Source organism: Wolffia australiana, chromosome 5 (assembly GCF_029677425.1).
Source record: "Wolffia australiana isolate 7733 chromosome 5, ASM2967742v1".
NCBI classification, from domain to species: Eukaryota; Viridiplantae; Streptophyta; class Magnoliopsida; order Alismatales; family Araceae; genus Wolffia; species Wolffia australiana.
In genome coordinates, this window is record NC_135839.1 from 21,999,782 (window position 1) to 22,018,850 (window position 19,069).

A 19,069-nucleotide genomic window follows, 5' to 3' on the forward strand; every position below is an offset into this window, starting at 1 on the left:
ATTTGGAAGAAGCCAAGCGAAAGTTCACCCCTCTCTCTCTCTCTCTCCCTCTCTCTCCTTCCCTCGGTCTCTCTCTCTCTTCCTCTGTCTCTATCTCCCCTCCTATCTCTCCCTCTCTCCCTTCCTTCCGTCTCTCTCTCTCTCTCTCCTTCTCTCTGTCTCTATCTCCCCCCCTCTCTCTCCCTCTCTCCCCTTCTGTCTCTCTCTCTCTCCCCTTCCCTCTCTCCTTCCCTCTGTCTCTCTCAATCTCTCCCCTTCCTTCTGTCTCTCTCTCCCTCCCTCTCTCCTCCCCTCTGTCTCTCTCCCTCCTTCCCTCTCTCTCTCTCTCTCTCTCTCTCTCTCTCTCTCTCCTTCCCTCTCTCTCCCTCCTTCCCTCTCTCTCTCTCTCTCTCTCTCTCTCTCTCCTTCCCTCTCTCTCTCTCTCTCCCTCCCTCTCTCTCTCTCTCTCTCCCCCTCTCTCTCTCTCTCTCTCTCCCTCTCTCCCTCCCTCCCTCCCTCTCTACTTTTCTGTCTTCCTGTCTCTCCCTCCCCCTGTCTCTTCCTCCCTCAATCTTTCTTCTCCCCCTATCCCTCCCTCCCTACTTTTCTGTCTTCCAGTCTCTCCCCCCCTCTTCCTCCCTCTCCCTCTCCCTCTCTCTCTCTCCCTTTCTATCTCTCCCTCCCTCTCTATTTCCATCTCCCTCTCTCCCTCACTCTTTCTCTCTTTCTCTCCCTCTCCCTCTGCCTATCCCTCTCTTTCTCTCTTTCTCTCTTTCTCCCTTTCTCTCCCTCTCTCTCCCCCTGTCTCTCTTTCTCTCCCCCTCCCTCTGCCTCACTCTTTCTCTCTCTCTCTCTCTCTCTCTCTCTCTCTCTCCTTGTCTCTCTTTCTCTCGCCCTCTCTTTATCCCTCTCTCTTCCACTGTCTCTCTTTCTCTCTCCCTCACTCTCTCTCCCTCACAATTCAATGACTTACAATCATTGAATTGTAAGTCATCCTAGGAATGTAAAAAAAAGGACTATAAGTAGATGAGAATAGATGATAGACATGATCCATGAGTGAGTTGATACACAATGTTGTGTATATTCGAGAGCACAAGATGTAGCTGGGCACCCCATAGGTTGCCCTATCGATTGGGTTAAATTTATTCATCAATAACTAACCTATTTGATGATATTTAAAATAAAATTTGAAGGCCAGTAAAAGGTTATTTCACCATTATAGTCACTAGCTAGACATATACATGGGCACAGGGGGTCACATGCAAATGGTCTTTTGGACATTAGAAGATATAATTAAAGGCTAAGAAGTTTTTGTGAAAAACAATTATTTATTATAAATAAGGGAAGGCCCTGAATGAAATGCACTCTGTCCAAAATTGTTTGTAACCTGTCCCCTTCTTCTCCCTTCTCCCTTTGATTTCTCTCCATTATCGATGCAATTAGGACGACATAACGATGATGATGGAGTGTGAATGGGGCTTATGAAGAGGAAGGAGGAGATTCTATTTTCCAGGCATTTCATGGATACCTCTTGAGGCTGTAGATTTGAGCAACTCAACACGTGTCAGTTGCGAATCTGAAAAAATCACAGATTCAATATGTGCATATGTAATTAGATCAATCATTATGTATATGCCGTTTTGATTCTGTTCCAATTATTTTCCAAAAGGAATTGCTTTAGGTCCATCTAGATCAATGCCATAGAAGCCAATACCACCCCCCTTTCTCTTTTTCTTCCTCTGTCCGCTCATTTCTGTAGAATTTCTTGACGATGACAGTACCAACCAAATATTCAAGAAGAGTTGGAGAGGAGGAGAGGAGATCCAAGAGTCCTTTCATCAGGTGAATATTTTTTATTTCCAAGGCCTTGATCTGGATGAAATGAAAGCAATTCCTAAAATGGAAGTCTTGTAGAGGATATCCAAGATCTTGGCCACATATATTTCCATCAGATACGTCTAGAGGCCAGAGCACATGCATGACTTAAAAGCACTCTCCTAGGAAGGAAGTCAAGGGCAAAAGTTCCCCATTAGATAATGTGATTACTATTGCTTCTAAGATCAATTCATAAATGATCATGACTTCTATAACCTTAAAAATAGTTTCTCAAGCTCTAAACCATAGCCTAAAAACCCATCACAGCCTCATTAGAATAGTTTGGTGCATTTACAAAAATGTTTGTTCATTTTTTCAATTGAGCATGTGTTCTCTAACATAAAATGTAACAACAAAAATGTATTTAGGGACATGTCATAATCATAGACTTCAGCAACCAAACAGTAGCCATAATCTAAATGACGCTGATCGGGATAGAAAACAAAGCACATTAATTTGAAATAAAATGAATTAAAAACCTTAAAAATATTTAGATAAATCCAGAAATATATATTATGGATTATAAAATTACCTTAGTTATGAAATTAACATACTAAAAATACTTGAAAAGCAAAATACGAACAGTTCATTCAATAGCATGCATTTTATGATATTAAAATAGGTTATTTAGGTAGGGTTGAGTTAAAGAGTTTACTTTGTATTTCCATTTATTTTATTAGAATTCAATAGCTTAAACAGATAGAGCTGTGAGTTAATTAGTAGTTTTCTTATGAGTTGCTTGTTTTTATTATGGATTTGTAGAAATGCTAGGCACTAAACAATTCATCTCAATAATTTCATGAACTAAATGTTGCATGCGTAATCAAATCAAATTACTATACTTATAAATCAAGTGTTACAGTTTGTACCAATCTGTCATCCATCTGCTAAGAGCTCGGTTAAATTCGACAAATACTATTATCATTTTTGACACATTATTTTAAATACACACGCTTTTCAGTGAATTATCTGCAGGATTTTTGAAAGGAATATTTATCCAACATCTAGCCACCGCCTAAATAACCTATTTCCTTGTGCATTTGACTTCCTGTTGGACCCAAAAAAATTCCCAAAGGATTTGAGATTGACATCATATCGTTATCTCTATTGTTATCACATCGATCTCCGTGTCTATGTTATCTCCTAAAATCCAAATTTACTTTGTTGATTTTTGAACGTTCAAGATAATGCCTTCAATCCCCTTTCCATTAGGCAGAATATCTTGATGGTGAACTTGAAAATAAGCTTATGATGACGGGATTTATTTATCCCCTAACTAAGGTACTGTAAAAACCAGACAAGAGTGCTAATTAGAAATACCGTCAAAGCGTGGAGGTCCACCCAATAATTATTTTACAAAGATAGGGTGCATGGTGACTTTAAGTGACCCATTAACGGGAGGGGTTGCATTGCTTACAAAGAGATAGAGATAGAGATGTAGATAGAGATAGAAATAGATGTAGAGACAGAGACATAGATATCTATAGAGACATGGATAGAAATAACGAAAGAGACAGAGACAGAGATGGAGATAGAGAGAGATATAGCGATAGATACAGAGAAAGAGATGGAGATAGAGAGAGAGAAAGAGAAAGAGATAAAGAAAGAGATAGAGATAAATAAATAGATAGCGATAGAGATAGAGAAATAGAAAGAGAAAGAGATGGAGATGGAGATGGAGATGGAGATGGAGATAGAGATAGAGATAGATATCGCGATAGAGAAAGAGATAGAGAAAGAGATAGAGAAAGAGATAAAGAAAGCGATAGAGATAGAAATAAATGAAGATAGAGAACTCACAACATTTACTATTCTATGTTTGTGTATACTAGGTGAACGGTGATAGACAAAGATACACAAGAAGAGGTTGAGATTGAGATTGAGATAGAGAGTGGCAAAAGCGAAGAAGAGAGAGAGATATCTGCATTAAAGCCCGACTTCTCCAAGAACCAAGCAAAGCCAGGAGAACCCATTCACCAGCCATCAAGAGATAGAGAGAGAAAATAGGGAGAGAGAGAGAAATGTTACAAGAAGGCCTCGCAGGTGGCCTTGTTGTGGCCGAGGGCCTTGCAACGGCTACAACGGAGTGCTCTAATGGTGGTCTTGTTAGGGTTGACCCTCTTCCTCCTGGGTCTGTCCGGCGGTCTGCTGCTCCGCGGAGGATACGAGCTGGTAAAGATGCTGTTCATCCTCTCCACGTCGGGTATCGACCGCACATCCTCCGCGTACGCCGTCCGGTAGATCTCAGCCGTCAGATACCTCGAACAGTACTCGTACACGTTCTTTCCCAGGCGGTCGAAAACCGTCATCGCGTGCGTGCATGGCAGTCCCGTCATCTGCCATCTCCTGCATGTGCACTCCCACGCGCCGATATCCACTACGTGGACCGCATTCCACCTCACCTCAAACACAGTGTCTGAGGAGCAGACCACGTAGTGGGCTGCCTTGGGGATCTCCTTCTTCAGCTTCTCCTCCATGGCCGGGGTCAACGGCCCGGCCCACGTCTCCCCGGCGGCACGCCGCGCCCGCATGAGCTCCATCAGCTTGTCCCGCACCGCGTCGATGATCAGGACGACGGAGGCCTCGTGCTTGACTGGGATCCAGGAGCTGAGGGACTTGACCATCTGCGGGGAGTAGTGCTCGTATCTCTGGCCTTTGAAGGCGGCGTTGGACCAGGTCTCGGGCCGCGCCGCAAAGGCCCAGTCCGCAGCCTCCTTGGAGACGGCACGGATGCGGGCCATATGGGCTGTAAACTCTTCCATGGAACCTGCCTGTGCGGCGGTACGGAGGTCCTCGGCCATGGCATCGCGGGCCTTGTCTGACCACGGGCCTTTGGACAGCTCTGCCTGGAAGTCGTCCAGCAGCTGGTTAAGGCAGAAGGCGTGGAAGCAGCCGTCGAAGACCTGCGCGACGGCCTGGTCGAGGCCGCGGCCGCGCGGGGTGACAAAGGTCAGAGGCCGCGGGCTGGGGACGGCGTACTTGAGCTGGACGAGGAACCATAGCCAGCTGTCGTAGGTCTCGGCCTCGACGGCGGCGAAGGCGAGGGGGAAGATGGCGTCGTCGGCGTCAACGGCGGCCGCGGCGAGGAGCTTCCACTGGAGGTTGCTCTTGAGGGGGACCTTGTCGAGGAAGAGGAGGGGACGGCAGGCCTGGTCGAAGCCGCGGAGGGAGGCGTAGAGGGAGATGAACACGCGGCGGAATTTGGAGTCGGCTGAGGCGGCGAGCATGGCGACGCTGCCAGGGTTGGTCTCGATGACACGTTCGCAGTACCAGGGAAGCTGGTTGCAGGCCTCCTCATGGAGAGTGAAGAGCTCCTTCTGGGCCATCTCCTTGCCTCGCCACGCCTGGTGGTAGTTGAGGCTGATGCCATAGTCACGGAAGAGGTCTGCGACGATGTCCTTGGGCCGCAGGTGGGGTGACTCTCGGAGCTTGTCCTTGATGATGCTGGCCAGCCACTGTGTTGTGGCGCGCCGGTCTTTACTGTAGCCCAACCGGCATGTGTGAGCTGGGTTCATCTTCTTGATCACAAATGTCTTCTTGCGCGACGATTGGGACGCATGGATCCGCCATGGACATGTGTCCTCTGCGCATTTGGCCGTCAGTCGGCTGTGTTCGTTCTTGATGAACCGGTACTTGAACCCCTTGAGGAATGCAAACTTGCATAGCTCATCACGGAACACCTTCACGTTGTCGAATTCCTGACCCACGTAGATCACATCATCATACACCCCGCCGCTGTACGTGCTGAGCGCGTCCCCCACGCCGGACAGTATTGCATCCCTGCCACAACATATTTAAAAAATTAATAATCACTTTGAAAATTTTGTTTTAATTATTTTTTCATTTGGTAGCAGCAAACCTGTTGTAGTCGCAGTCGATGGCGGTCATAAGTGCCGGAGGTCTTGTGGGGTCAGGGATGGGCATCAAGGCAACCGCCGGGTCAACGACGTGGGAAGACCTGCAGACGTTGGCCATGATGACAGTCGTGGTTAATTTAACTTTGCCACGGAAGGGAAAAAAAGGAATAAGAGAGGGGAATGTTTTGTTGACTTACGTACCCGTAGTTTAACCGATCAATGGCGCCTACCCGCCGTTTTCTTCCATTCTCTGATTGGACTCCGGCAGCAATACTGATACTGCCATCGGCTACACCAGTCCAAGTCACATTTGCCCTAAAAACGGATCCATTTCCTTGATTAAGCTATTTCCCTATACACATATATATATATATATTTTTTGAACTATACTATTTCCCTATATATTAGATACAATATTAAAATAATCACCCGTTGCCATTGCGGCCCAACTGAAGTTTATGCTGCCCGAAGATCCGGTCAGCAGAAGCAGAGGTGCCAAAAATCTCGCCAGAATTTCCCGTAATTTCCCTGCGATGGGCCACGTTGGATTACCAGGTCAACGGTTTTACTTAAATATTTTTTAAAAACGTAACAGGCAGAAAGAAGGTACCTTTTTTCAGCCTTGTTTAAGATGTAGACATCAGTTGTCTCCGAGTCAGCGTGAAAATTGATCATGCGTTTCAAATCCTTATCACTGGATACCGTTATGAGCGTTTTCCTGTTGTTTGGGAGAAAGTATTTGATGGATATAGAGCCAGAGTCCACATCAAAGAGACCCGCAATTTCTGCTTTAAAAGTTTCAAATGGCATGGTATGGTCGATGTCGACGATGTGGGCATCTCCCCCCCCATAAGTCAACGATCCATCACCGTTTGAAGTGAATTCACCTCCGTACTGGCAAATGGCAACAATTCTTCCGTGTTCCATGCCTACATTATCCAACAGCCTTACACAATCAGCAATGAAGCCCCAGAATACTATGTCACACATGATTCTAATTCAGAACGGTCATCACAGAGTCAAACAATAAATTTAACTTTAATATGTTTCGAATGGAAGAGTTTAGGTTATACCATTATATGTTTACCATCCGCATAAAAACAGCAGGCCATCTTTAATCATGTGTTGAAAAATATCATAATTATGAAAATTTCAGCAGACTATGGGTACCTTGTACACATCTACTTCTACAATTGCATTGACTTTTGGCAGTGAAGCAATATTTAAAGGACTCCTTAATTTCTAAGCAAAACAAGAAAAATGCTCTACTGCTTCCCGACATTTCGAACGGAATTCGGTAACATCTGATAATGAATTTCAGCAAAGGATTACCCAAAATAAGAAAATAGTACTACAGTCCAGGAACAGTTGAATACTTGAACACACTTCTAAATGCACCTATTTCATTATCTTATCTCGTTTATTATCAGAGGAAGAAGTGGGTTAATTATTCAAACAGATGTTTCAACGACATGCCATGCCAGATTCAATAGTAAATCCAAACGAGGAAATTAGATTGAAATTTGGCTGCAATACAAGGAATTCAACTGGGCCACTCTATGCCAGACTCAATTCGTTCCTTTTCGAGCAATCTACGGACCTGATCATCCAGCCATTGGGGACACTGTTGCGAAAGAAGTGGAATAGCAGATAACAAAGAAAGACACACAATTTCATGATAATTTATGAAACGTTTTGCTGAAAAGCACCAAATAGATAACTTCATATAAAGATGAATGAGGTACTTGAGAGCCAATGAATGAGGTATTACGAGAAGAAATATGGAATCTTCCTCTGTGTCTGAGGACTCATTATCCACTATTTTAAACGATATAAATGGAGCCAAAAAATGTAAATTAACTAATATACCACGGTTTCCCCAAATCAAATGCAACTAGGGTGGAACAGGGTCGCAAAGAGCAGACCACTACATTAGATACTTCGTGAGAAATTAAGTCGCTGTTGTTAAGATGATTGTCAGCCACACAATTTACCGGCACAATTGATGTGAGTGATTCTCCGACAGAATCGAACGGAATATTTCAACAGATAATCTTACACATATCAATTAAAGAAGAAACGACGAGAACATATCAGGATACATCGGCAAAAATCAGAAAAGAAAAAATGGAAAATTTCTCTCTGCCCGTGTCCCCATGAAATCTTCGGATACCGTATATTTCAGGTCAAAAAAGAACAAAATTCCCTAGATAAACTACTTTCCGAGGGTTATTTCCCAGTATTTCTCCGTCATATATTGGTTGACCGAAACCCCCCCCACATTGGCAATCTTATCAACAGTAAAAGCATAACAATAAGGCGAAAAAAAACGGGGACGGAGAACAACATTCCAGCCACTGAATTCAAACGACGTTTTTTCCTTTACGTTTTCCGCTCCAAACCGGGGAAACAACGAATACTACCGCAATACCCCAATCATCAACGGAGCAAAAAACAACAAGAATTTAAATAACGATAACTAGCCCGATCTTACAGCTCAAAACTAGAGGCAACCGAGGACGAATTACGAGTTCGGCAGAGCATCGTACGTGGACAAAATTCACGACCAGCCAGTACACATTGAGGCCAAGAACCATTAAATTGGGAAAAAAGAGAGTCCAATGAAATTGAACTCGATCATATCGCCGTCACTCCGGATCGCTCACAAATCCCTAACGAAAAAACGGATCGCCAGAACCCGAACTAAAATAAAAAAAGAAAAGAAAAAAGAACAACCTTATAAATCTGAAGATCCTCCGCTTCTTATTTCTGCCTCCGCTCTGCTCCTCATCCGAACCGACCGCCGCAGCGAGACTGACGGCCGCGACACAGTAGAGAGAGAGAGAGAGAGAGAGAGAGAGAGAGAGAGAGAGAGAGAGAGAGAGAGAGAGAGAGAGAGAGAGAGAGAGAGAGAGAGAGACAAAACCCGACCGAGCTATTCCCAACGGATCGTATCCTTATTGGGCCGATCAATTTCAGCCCATTAACATATCTCCCCACGTGGCTCTGTTCTTAAGTCAAAGGATAAGCCTGGGATGATCTGACCCAAAATAAGGAATCTACGGCCACGATTGGACGTGTTGCAACTGTGATTTTGAATGTCAAATAATTTAGGGACTTATCTGCAAAAATCTAATTTGAACCAGCTGAAGAGCTCATGTAAAAGCTGAAGAAGAAGAAGAAGAAGAATAAGAAGAAGGAATCTACTGCTCTTAAATCAAAGGATAAGCCTGGGATGATCTGACCCAAAACAAGGAATCTACGGCTGCGATTGGACTTGCTGCAACTGTGAAGTCTGTGATCTTGAATGTCAAATAATTTAGGGACTTATCTGCAAAAATCTAATTTGAAAGAAGAAGAAGAAGAAGGAATCTACGGCTCTTAAGTAAAAGGATAAGCCTGGGATGATCTGACCCAAAACACGGAATCCGCGGCCGCAATTGGACGTGCTGCTACTGTGAAGTCTGTGATCTTGAATGTCAAATAATTGAGGGACTTATCTGCAAAAATCTAATTTGAACCACAGACTCTCCGCCTTTTACTGCTCATGTAAAAGCCGAAGACGAAGAAGAAGAGGAAGAAGAAGAAGCTAGCGGGCAAGAGGAGAGATGATATCTGACACGGGGGCTTTGCAGGTGACTCGGTTGTGGCCGAATTCTTGGCAGCGGCTGCAGCGGATGAGACGCTTGTTGATCTTCTGGAGCTCGGCGGGCTTCACCTTCGGCCGCCCCGGCAGGCGGCCGCTGCGAGGCGAGAAGGGGACGAGCCCCAGCGCCGCCGAGCCCCGGTACACATCTGGTATCGGATTGATCGACATCGAGTATATCAGACGGTGGTACTCCGTCTTGAAGAATTTGGCGCAGAAGTCGTAGACAGAGCCTCCCGTCCGCTCGATCACCGCCAGCGCATGCTCGCAGGGAATTCCTCCGATCTGCCATTTCCGGCATGAACACTCCCACGCGGCAACGTCCACTGTCTGCGATTGCGCGTCCCCGGGTCTTGCTACTTCGAAGACACTGCCACCAGAGGACGCGACCTCGAGATCTGCTGCCTCGGCCGACTCCTGCCGAAGCTTCCGGTTCATGCTCGGCGTGAGGATCTCGGTCCAGGTATTGGCCGCCTCCCTGCGGCTGTAGATTGTGTCCATGAGCTTGCACCGGACGAGGTCCACAACCTGGACGACTGTCGGCTCCTTCCGCGCCGCCTTCGTGATCCAGGCGTTGAATGTCTCACTCGCATTGGAGGCCATGGCATTGTAGCGGATGCCCTTGAAGAAGGCATTGGACCAGAGCTCTGGCTTGCTCCCTATAACCCACTCTGCCGCCTCGCCGGAGATCTTCCTCATCTTCTCCATTGCCAGACGGAATTCTGAATCCCGGTAAGCGTAGGCCGCCGATCTAAGTAGGTCCTCGAGCTCGGATCTCACCTCTTCCGTCAAGTTTTCATCCAGGTCTGCCTTGAAACTGTCGACAAGGTGAGTGAGGCAGCGGCCATGGATACAACCTTGGAAGATCTCGGCCACCGCCTTCTCCAGCCCGTGCTGGCCTGAAGAGATCAAAGTCAGCGGCGGGGCGGAGATGGGCAGCATGGACTTGAGCTGGCTGAGGAACCACCGCCAATTGTCGGGGTTCTCGTCCTCGACAACAGTGAAGGCGACAGGGAAGATGTCATTCTCGCCGTCAAAAGCTGTGGCCACGAGCAGCTTCCACTGGCGGCTGACCCTGAGAGAAACCCCATCCAGGAAGAGCAGAGGCCTGCAACCGTGCTCAAAGCCATGCAGAGTGGCGTGGAAGCAAACGAAGAGGCGGCGAAAGGTCGAGTCATCATCCTCCGCCATGTCCAACGCTGCCATGCTGCCCGGATTGGTCTCCATGATCCTCTGGCAGAACCAGAACAGATGCCCTGACTCCTCCCGCTCTGAGCTGTTTAGCTCCTTCTTTGCAAAGGACCGGACACGCCACGCCTGGTAATAGTTCATCTGGATGCCGTAATCTCGGCGGAAATCATTGACGATCTCCCGGGGTGAGTAGTCCGGCGCGTCCCGCATTTTCTCCTTGATCACCCCAGTGACCCAGCGCTGGTTCGCGAGCCGTCTTCCTCGCTTGCCCATCTCCCCATCGCACGAGTGGGTGTCATTGAGCTTCCTGACTACAAACTTCTGCTTGGCGGAGGACCTGGAGGCATGGATCCGCCACGAGCAATTGGGGGCAGTGCACTCGGCCGTGGCCCGAATGCCGTCGCTCTTGACAAATTTGTAGGTGAACCCCTTGGAAATCGCATACTTGTGGAGTGCGTCCCGAAAGTCCTTGACATCGTCAAAGACCTGTCCCACTCCAGTGATCATGCTGTCCCAGCCATCGGAGATCTTCTGCCTCTTTGTCGAGTCATCGGGGCTCGCCAAGGTCAGCGGTTCAGGGAAGCCGGCATTCCCCACCACGATCGCCCTGCAGGTCATTGTTCATGTTAGGCTTCAAATTATGAATCTGGGATGGGGGGAGTATAGTTCAGGGATGCGGATGGTACGATTTTTTCATCCTAGGACGAAAAAATCGTCCCGTACGAGGATATGGACGAATTTGGGGACGAAAATTCATCCTGGGGACCACCGGACAGGACGGTTTTTGTCCCGTGGGACGAAAAAACCATCCGTCCGGAGGTCTCGGACGATGGACGGACGGATGCAGACGAAAAACCGCCGGATTCACATCCGACGGTTGAGATCTCGCCACGTGTCCTTGCTATGACGATTTGCATCCAGGTCCTTGTGTTTTTTCGCGCGTGCAAACTGATGCCGCTCAGAATTAATTGTAGATATGTCCATTTGCATTCTCTCTCCTCCATATTTCCCTTAAAATACATAGAAAAATCAATATTAATATATTAAAAATATAAAACGGGTTTTTTTCGTCCGGGACGAATTTCAGGACGAAAATTCATCCCGGGAGGACTGGACGGGACGAAAAACCGTCCCAAGATTATTGGACGGGACGGTTTTTTTGTCAGTGGACGAAAAACCGTCCCGTCCTTCGTCTCTGAGCTAACATCGGACGTAGGACGGGACGAAATTTGTCCCGTCCCGTCCTTCGTCGACGTCCGGGACGATCAGGAACTATAGCGGGGAGCGGGCAGACCTGCTGTCTGGCTTCTTGGAGACGAAGACGTCGGTTGTCACGGAGCCGACGTTGAAGTCGACCATTCGCTGGAGGTCCTTGTCGCTGGAGACGGAGATGAGGGTGCGGCGGTTGCCGGGGAGGAAGTACTTAACCGTGACGGCGCCGGCATCCGGCTCCCAATTGAACATGCCACAGAATTCGTGGAGAAGGTTGAGAAGCGACATGTCCCGGGAGATCTCCAAGGCGTGGGCTTCGCCGCCGACGTAAGCCAGGGAGCCGTCCCCCTTGTTGATGAACTCTCCACCCGACTGGCAGATGGCGAGGATCTTGGCCCCCGGCATGGTACGACGAGGCCTGCACGAGCCAAGTCAACGGTCAGTCAACGCCAGCTCTAAGGTTGACCACAAGAAATCATACTGCAGTGGATGAAATCCGCAATTGGGAAACAGTCTGAAGTAGTTTTCAGACACGACAGATGGTCAGTCAACGCTCCGGCAATTGGATTTCGAGCAGGAGGAGCCGGAAGAGGAAAAAAATCGACGCCTGCTCTATCAAACACTTGTATATTTTCAGCACTTTGAAGGATACTAAGACTGAGACAAGAATGAAACAAAACAAAATTCATCCGACGGGTTTCTGACCGTCTGCTGCCCAGAAATCCGTCGAATTACAAGAACAGCGCAAACCTCCGCCAAATCTCCAGCAACTCGGCCGGAATTCAAACGCTAGAAATCGAGGAACAGATAGAAAATCTGAAAAACGAGAGGAATCTCACGACAGTGGAGCGTTCCAAATCCGACGGCTCTCCCTTCCGCGGAATCGAATCCGCCATGGCTAGGGTTTCCTCTCCCCGCCCCCTTCTTTCCGAGCAAGTAATTCAAAGCAAAAGGAAAGAAGAAGAACGTTACCTTTAATGGCGACGGCTCTTTCTTTTCCGAATCCCCGCAGACGAGAAAGGCGGGGGCAGAGAGCAAAATCCGAGGGGCTGAACCGAGACGAAGATGCCGCCGCCGGGGGCGATGAATAAAAATCAACACCGCTGTGAATTATTCGCAAAAGATTAGGGGTATAATTGTAAATGGGCCTTCTCTTCGGCCCATCTCCAGACATTTATTTTTCTGCCCCGGCACGTGGCGCCTCCCTGGAATAAGTCACGAGAAGTTGCAGCCATACCCTGATCTTTCTTAACGTTTCGAAATTCAAAAAACCGCGATCCGCCTTCCGATCGGTGGGTCTCCGCTAGTCAACGCGCTGCCCGCCGTCCGATCCGTGCATCCTTTGTTTACTAGTGACGCTGTTAGACGGACGGGGGGTTTTTTGTCATTCTTGAAATTCTAGAGGACCAAGGTTTGAACTATCAATTATCCCGCTCTCTCCTTGTCTATGGCGGTCTTCTTCTCTCTCGCTCTCTCTCTCTCTCTCTCTCTCTGCTCGATCTTTTTAAAAAACCCATCGCTGAGAAGAGAGAGCTTCCGGCCCCGTCAACTGGGTTTCTCAGATTTGCACAGCTTCGCTTTCTTTCTCTCTCTTTCTTGTCAAGTTTTTGGGTTTCTTCTTCGTTTGGGTGGTGGCGCTTGGTTTTCGGGGTGGCGGTTGATCGCCATCGAGATCGAAACGGAGCTCCGAGGCCCACGATGGAGGTCAGTGATTGTCGCCGAACCCATTTTTCCAAACATTTTAATAACGTATAAATTTCAGTCATTTGGGTTTTCTTGAGCTGTAAGCTTCCGGATCTTGAGGACTTGGTGACAGTTTCGAGCTTTTAGAGTCGGCATTGTCGCGCTCGCTTCGCGTTTATGAGTTCCCTGGATTGTATTGTCGTTGGCTTGTTCTTGGCTTCGAGTTTGATCTTCTTCAGATCTATTGTTTCTCTGAAGGGTGTGTAAAGATTGGTATAACATTTTCATCTGTATCCTGGGGAGCGTTTGGGGGTGTTCGTGGGCTGCTGCCCTTGAGGCTCCTAAACTTGAACCGTTTGACCTTTCTTCTGGCGATCTTAACGTTGTTTTGTTCTTTTGTCATAGACAATGACACTCTAGATAATGTCAATCCACATGTACTTGAAGAATCAATGTAAGTTCTCGCGAGAGAGGAACCCGGCCAGCATTGTTATTGACGCTAACTTCTTCCTAACCCTCACTGGAAGTTGGGGTTGTTCACGCGTTGGTGTTGTTTTGTTTTTTTGTTTTTTTTTGAAACACATTGGTGTTGTACTTGTTTCATTTTTTAATAGCTAGTCGATTGGTGTATTACTTTTGTATTAATGATCAATAGCAAAGAGTACTGGGATCGGAAGCAATATCCATTGCATTTTTTAATGCAGATGTATTTTCACCAAATGAAAGGAAAGTTTGGTTGTAACTCGCGAAAGATAAACATCGGCGAGCAGATTATAACTATATCTATTAGTACAGGGCTCCGAAATATGTTTGAAATTTCGTGGAGCCACGTTGTAATGCAACTAATATAGCTACATTGTAAAAACTGGTGAACAAAGAGCACAAAGAATGCAGAGACCTCCGTCTTTACCTGTTCTCGATGCTTGAATTTTGGGTGCGATCTCCGAATAGACACGGCTAATTAACTGATTTTGAACTTTCCAATCAGTTATCTGTCCGTCATGGATTCCTGCTTGTTTCTCGAATTCGTTCCTATCGCATAATTAAATTGCCATTTCATTAAGAGCAGGCACACTGCAACGGCGTATCTCATTAGAGGAAAATCCATACAAGCTATTATACGGATCACTATCATCACAATTGCGAATAGGGTACTCTATTCCTCCAGAGTTGAGTTTATGAACAGAGTTGCAAGTCTGTGATAGGTATGATTTATTTCCTCCAAAATTCATCGCATTGACTTTGTTAAGTTGCGTTGTCACTGTCTATAATTTTCTTCTTCTGTTGTTCATTGCTGCAGGTTCCTCAGCTATTTCGTTAAATTTCTGGTATTTGATTTTTACATTTATTTTTGTTAACCCACGAACTGAACTAGATACTTGATAATTTGCAGTGTGTGATAATGCCTAGTCAGATATTATAAAGCCATTGCGTCTGAGAAACTACAGCATGAGGAGGGAAAATACAGTAAATAGTGCGTATGGAGTTATTCCTGCTCGGATTACAAGGTCCAGAGCGGCTGTAAACCAGGCAACTGGTTCTGTATTGCCGCCGAAGCCTTCTGTAAAGAATAATTTAAATACATTAAAGAGGACAGCGAATGATGAAAACGCTCAGGCTTATTGTCCTAAGGTTAACCGAGCCAAAAGGAGGGCTGTTCTTGGGGATCTGAGTAATTTTTGTGGAGTGGGCTTGAAAAGGACAGGAAACACAGAGGTTAGCAGAAACTTTTGTAAAGCTGAGTTTTATCTTTTCAAATTTTTTGCTTAACATTAAATAATTGCGTCCTCTCTAAAAAATACATTGGCCTGTTTTCATAATTTTGTAGCCTAAGAAGATCCCAAAATCTCAAGCGGGTCGCCCATCTGGGAGAGAGTTTTCAAGGGTTAGGCCAACGAAGACAGACCAAAAAGTCCACGTGGCACAGAATGCAACTGAGGCTGCCACGTCAGCAGAGGAGGATGGCTGCGACACAAGAGAGAAAGAGAGTGCTTCTTTAATGGGTTTTGTCATGGGCCAATGTTCTCAAGAATCTTGCATTGGTTCGTATATTAAATCTATCACTTTGAGAGATAATATTTACTGCTCTGATTTCTCTTGTTATTTTTGAATAATGCATAAACTCCAAGTATATCGTTTGTAGACAGTGCTGATGAGAACAAGGCCCCAGAGGAGTTGCAGCGTTGTTCACCGAAAAGGGAGTTCATAGATCTTGACCGCGACCATAAGAATCCTCAAATGTGCACCGTTTACGCTGTTGATATATACCTGAATCTACGTGCAGCAGAGGTTTTATTTGTTTATATACATATTATATAATTTTTTAATATGTATGTCTGAGGTTGAATTATTTATTTACTTCGCGCAGCTGTTAAGAAGACCGGACTGTGATTTTATGGAGACCCGACAGCGGGATATCACTCAGGGCATGCGAGCGATTCTGGTTGATTGGCTTGTCGAGGTTGTTTTTTCATAATTGCGTCGTCTTCAGGGTTCTCAGTTTCTTTTTTTTACCGCATAAAATATCCTTTTTCCTCAGGTTTCGGAGGAGTACAAACTAGTTCCGGATACACTCTACCTTACAGTTTCCATCATTGACCGATTTCTCTCAGATAATTTCATAGAGAGGCAAAAGCTTCAACTTCTAGGGATAACCTCCATGCTGATCGCCTCGTAAGAATTTTGCATGATGCACTCGGTTTCTTTTTACCTAGATGCGATTAGTTTTCTCTATTTTTCAGCCATTAAATATATATCAGCTCTGAAACTGAGAAACTCCTGCAAAATTCGTCCAGTCTTTCGTTTTAATCGTCAAAACTCTTGGACGGGGTGCAGTTATGTTTTCAATTTTAGGAGAGCAGTGGGAGATAAACTTTTGGCTATTTTAATTAATATACTCTAAATTTCTGGGCAGCAAGTACGAGGAAATCTGTGCTCCCCGCGTAGAAGAACTCTGCATCATGACGGATAACACCTACACCAGGAACGATGTAAACTCAGGGCTGTTTTACCTCTCGGGTTTGATCAAAGTTTAAATCTTTAATGAAAGAAACTTGATGATAATTTTATTTAAATTGTCACAGGTGTTGAGGATGGAGAGCGAAGTTCTAAGCCATCTCAACTTCCACCTCTCAGTGCCGACGGTGAAGACGTTTCTCAGGTATGTTTACTCAACTGCCACGTGTCATCTCTCGTCTTCAATCTCTAATGGAAATCCCCCAAATATTCTTGTTTGAATCGCAGGAGATTTCTACGGGCGGCGCAGGCATCGTACGAGGTTTTTCTTCTCGCCTTGATCTTGATGAAGTAAATGTCTTTGATTCAGAGAGAATTGTTTTCTGAACGAGCAGCTTCCGGTCAACGCGCAGGCTCCGAGTCTGTCTCTGGAGTTTTTAGCGAACTATTTGGCTGAGTTGACCCTCGTTGACTACGCCTTCCTCCGGTTTCTCCCTTCTCTCATCGCCGCTGCGGCCGTCTTCCTAGCAAGATGGACTCTCGATGAGTCCTCCCCTCCATGGGTTCGTTCCTCTCTCTCTCTCTCTCTCTCCTTTCTCAATTTTCTAAAATTAGTTCTCTCTGTCTCTTCAAATTGTCGATTTTCTAATGGGTCTTCTTTCTCTTTCAAGGAGAGGAAGAACCCACTTAGGAAATGAAGAACAAGAGGGTGGAAACCCCGTTTTATTAATAATGGATTCTCTCTCTCTCTCTCTTTATTTTTTCATTTCAAAAATAATGGGTTCTCTTCAAACTCCTCTTTTTCCGAAGTGGGTCTCTCTTTCATTTTCTTAATGGCTTCTCTCTCTCTCTCTCCAGTTCATTTTCGAACAGGTCTCTCTATCTTGCTTCTTCATAGTCGATAGTTCCTGTTTTCCCTGGGTTCGTTCTTTTCTCTCTCTCTTTCTCTCTCTTCAATTCTCGATTTTTAATTGGGTCCTCTTTCCCCGCCAAGGAGAGAGAACCCACGTTCAAAATGAAGAACATGAGAGGGGAAACCTCATTTTACATGGACTTTGTCTATCTAATTTTTTGATTTTCTAAATGAGCTCGCTCAAAAGTCCTCTTTTTCCGAAGTGGGCATCTCTCTCTCTATCCCTCTCCCACCAGTTCCTTTTCGAAAAGGTATCTCTACCTTGTTTATTCATAATTGACAGGTGCTGCCCCCCCTCTTGTGAGACTTTCTGCATTTTAATCGTAAATTCTCTCTCTCTCTCTCTCTAGTTTATTAAAAGATCACTCTATCCCTTGCTTCTTCCCTAATTTCAAAGGTCTCTCCCTCTCTCTCTCTAGTTTTTCCTCAGAAATACCTGACAGGAGACTCATTTTTCTGTGGATAGACCCCCACGCTGGAACACTACACCAGGTACAGATTCTCAGACTTGAAGGCGGCGGCGCTCGAGCTGCAAGAACTACAGGTCAACGCCAAGAACTCCCCTCTCCACGCCATCCGCCAGAAGTACAGCCAGATCAAAGTAAGATTCAAGCAATGTCCCTCATTTTATCTCATTCATTTCATTACTTTTATTTAATCATCTGTTTGTTTCTGAACAGCTCAAAGTAAGATTCAAGCATTTTCCCTTATTTTTTCTCATTTATTTCATTACTTTTATTTAATCATCTGTTTGTTTCTGAACAGCTCAAAGTAAGATTCAAGCATTTTCCCTTATTTTTTCTCATTTATTTCATTACTTTTATTTAATTATATGTTTGTTTCTGAACCGCCCAAAGTAAGATTCAAGCATTTTCCCTTATTTTTTCTCATTCGTTTCATTACTTTTATTTAATTATCTGTTTATTTCTGAACAGCTCAATGTAAGATTCAAGCATTGTCCCATATTTTTTCTCATTCATTTCATTACATTTATTCAATCATATATTTAGATCTGAACAGCTCAAAGTAAGATTCAATCAACCCTCGTTCTATCTCATTCATTTCATTACTTTTATTCAATGATCTGTTTAGTTCTGAACAGCCCAAAGTAAGATTCAAGCATTTTCCCTTATTTTTTCTCATTCATTTTATTACTTTTATTCAATAATCTGTTTATTTCTGAACAGCCCAAAGTAATATTCAAGCATTTTCCCTTATTTTATCTCATTCATTTTTCATTACTTTTACTTAATCATTTGTTTAGTTCTGAACAGCTCAAAGTAAAATTCAAGCATTTTCCCTTATTTTTTCTCATTCATTTTATTACTTTTATTCAATAATCTGTTTATTTCTGAACAGCCCAAAGTAATATTCAAGCATTTTCTCTTATTTTTTCTGAACAGTCCCATATTTTTTCTCATTCATTTCATTACATTTATTCAATCATATATTTAGATCTGAACAGCTCAAAGTAAGATTCAATCAACCCTCGTTCTATCTCATTCATTTCATTGCTTTTATTTAATTATCTTTTTATTTCTGAACAGTTCAAGTCCGTAGCCGCGGTGACCCCACGGAGCTCGCTGCCCGCGCTGTTCCGATGAGCGTTGAGTCGGGTCAACGAAAGAGTTGACTTTTCCTGACCCGTTGACCCTGTTTCTTTTAATCTATTATTCTTCTCAGCCGGATAATGTACTGTTGTTGCGCCACCCGTCCGCGCAGTGTATGTACATTTTCCGCTCCGATTTTTCTCCAAAT

At 45.0% G+C, this 19,069-nt stretch overlaps 3 protein-coding genes across 8 annotated transcripts; 1 reads left to right on the top strand and 2 right to left on the bottom strand.

Annotated features, from left to right (window-relative positions):
- Positions 1–3,628: 3,628 nt before the first annotated feature.
- LOC144703887 (uncharacterized) lies at positions 3,629–8,605 on the bottom strand. 3 transcript variants are annotated; one of them, XM_078576180.1, is made up of 6 exons: positions 8,448–8,605; positions 6,322–6,640; positions 6,141–6,239; positions 5,913–6,026; positions 5,714–5,812; positions 3,629–5,634 (listed from the first exon to the last, which is right to left on the bottom strand). In XM_078576180.1, the coding sequence occupies exons 2-6, from the start codon at positions 6,636–6,638 to the stop codon at positions 3,879–3,881; spliced, it is 2,385 nt and encodes a 794-aa protein (XP_078432306.1). In that variant the 5' UTR covers positions 6,639–6,640; positions 8,448–8,605; the 3' UTR covers positions 3,629–3,878. The 3 variants fall into 3 exon arrangements, with proteins under 3 accessions (XP_078432306.1, XP_078432305.1, XP_078432307.1); XM_078576179.1 differs by lacking the exon at positions 8,448–8,605 and adding an exon at positions 8,206–8,403; XM_078576181.1 differs by lacking the exon at positions 8,448–8,605 and adding an exon at positions 8,261–8,379.
- Positions 8,606–9,183: 578 nt separating this feature from the next.
- LOC144703888 (uncharacterized) lies at positions 9,184–12,875 on the bottom strand. 2 transcript variants are annotated; one of them, XM_078576182.1, is made up of 3 exons: positions 12,733–12,875; positions 11,843–12,178; positions 9,184–11,155 (listed from the first exon to the last, which is right to left on the bottom strand). In XM_078576182.1, the coding sequence occupies exons 2-3, from the start codon at positions 12,163–12,165 to the stop codon at positions 9,301–9,303; spliced, it is 2,178 nt and encodes a 725-aa protein (XP_078432308.1). In that variant the 5' UTR covers positions 12,166–12,178; positions 12,733–12,875; the 3' UTR covers positions 9,184–9,300. The 2 variants fall into 2 exon arrangements, with proteins under 2 accessions (XP_078432308.1, XP_078432309.1); XM_078576183.1 differs by lacking the exon at positions 12,733–12,875 and adding an exon at positions 12,600–12,698.
- A 346-nt stretch (positions 12,876–13,221) lies between these two features.
- CYCA2;4 (Cyclin A2;4) lies at positions 13,222–19,063 on the top strand. Of its 3 annotated transcripts, XM_078576186.1 has the most exons (14): positions 13,222–13,464; positions 14,513–14,648; positions 14,744–14,771; positions 14,837–15,159; positions 15,272–15,485; positions 15,587–15,732; positions 15,812–15,904; positions 15,983–16,116; positions 16,358–16,433; positions 16,527–16,603; positions 16,687–16,720; positions 16,794–16,961; positions 17,778–17,912; positions 18,859–19,063. In XM_078576186.1, the coding sequence occupies exons 4-14, from the start codon at positions 14,893–14,895 to the stop codon at positions 18,913–18,915; spliced, it is 1,401 nt and encodes a 466-aa protein (XP_078432312.1). In that variant the 5' UTR covers positions 13,222–13,464; positions 14,513–14,648; positions 14,744–14,771; positions 14,837–14,892; the 3' UTR covers positions 18,916–19,063. The 3 variants fall into 3 exon arrangements, with proteins under 3 accessions (XP_078432312.1, XP_078432310.1, XP_078432313.1); XM_078576184.1 differs by lacking the exon at positions 14,744–14,771 and having other exon boundaries at positions 13,223–13,464; XM_078576187.1 differs by lacking the exon at positions 14,744–14,771 and having other exon boundaries at positions 13,223–13,464; positions 16,812–16,961.
- The last annotated feature ends 6 nt before the right edge of the window (positions 19,064–19,069 follow it).

Coding starts and splice junctions, on each gene's coding strand:
- LOC144703888 (XM_078576182.1), bottom strand. CDS start 12,165: ATGCCGGGGGCCAAGATCCTCGCCATCTGCCAGTCGGGTGGAGAGTTC. Junction 11,156..11,842: donor TCCAAGAAGCCAGACAGCAG/GTCTGCCCGCTC, acceptor AATGACCTGCAG/GGCGATCGTGGTGGGGAATG.
- LOC144703887 (XM_078576179.1), bottom strand. CDS start 8,308: ATGGTTCTTGGCCTCAATGTGTACTGGCTGGTCGTGAATTTTGTCCAC. Junction 6,641..8,205: donor GTTGCCTCTAGTTTTGAGCT/GTAAGATCGGGC, acceptor TGGATAATGTAG/GCATGGAACACGGAAGAATT. Junction 5,635..5,713: donor ATCGACTGCGACTACAACAG/GTTTGCTGCTAC, acceptor ATGTTGTGGCAG/GGATGCAATACTGTCCGGCG.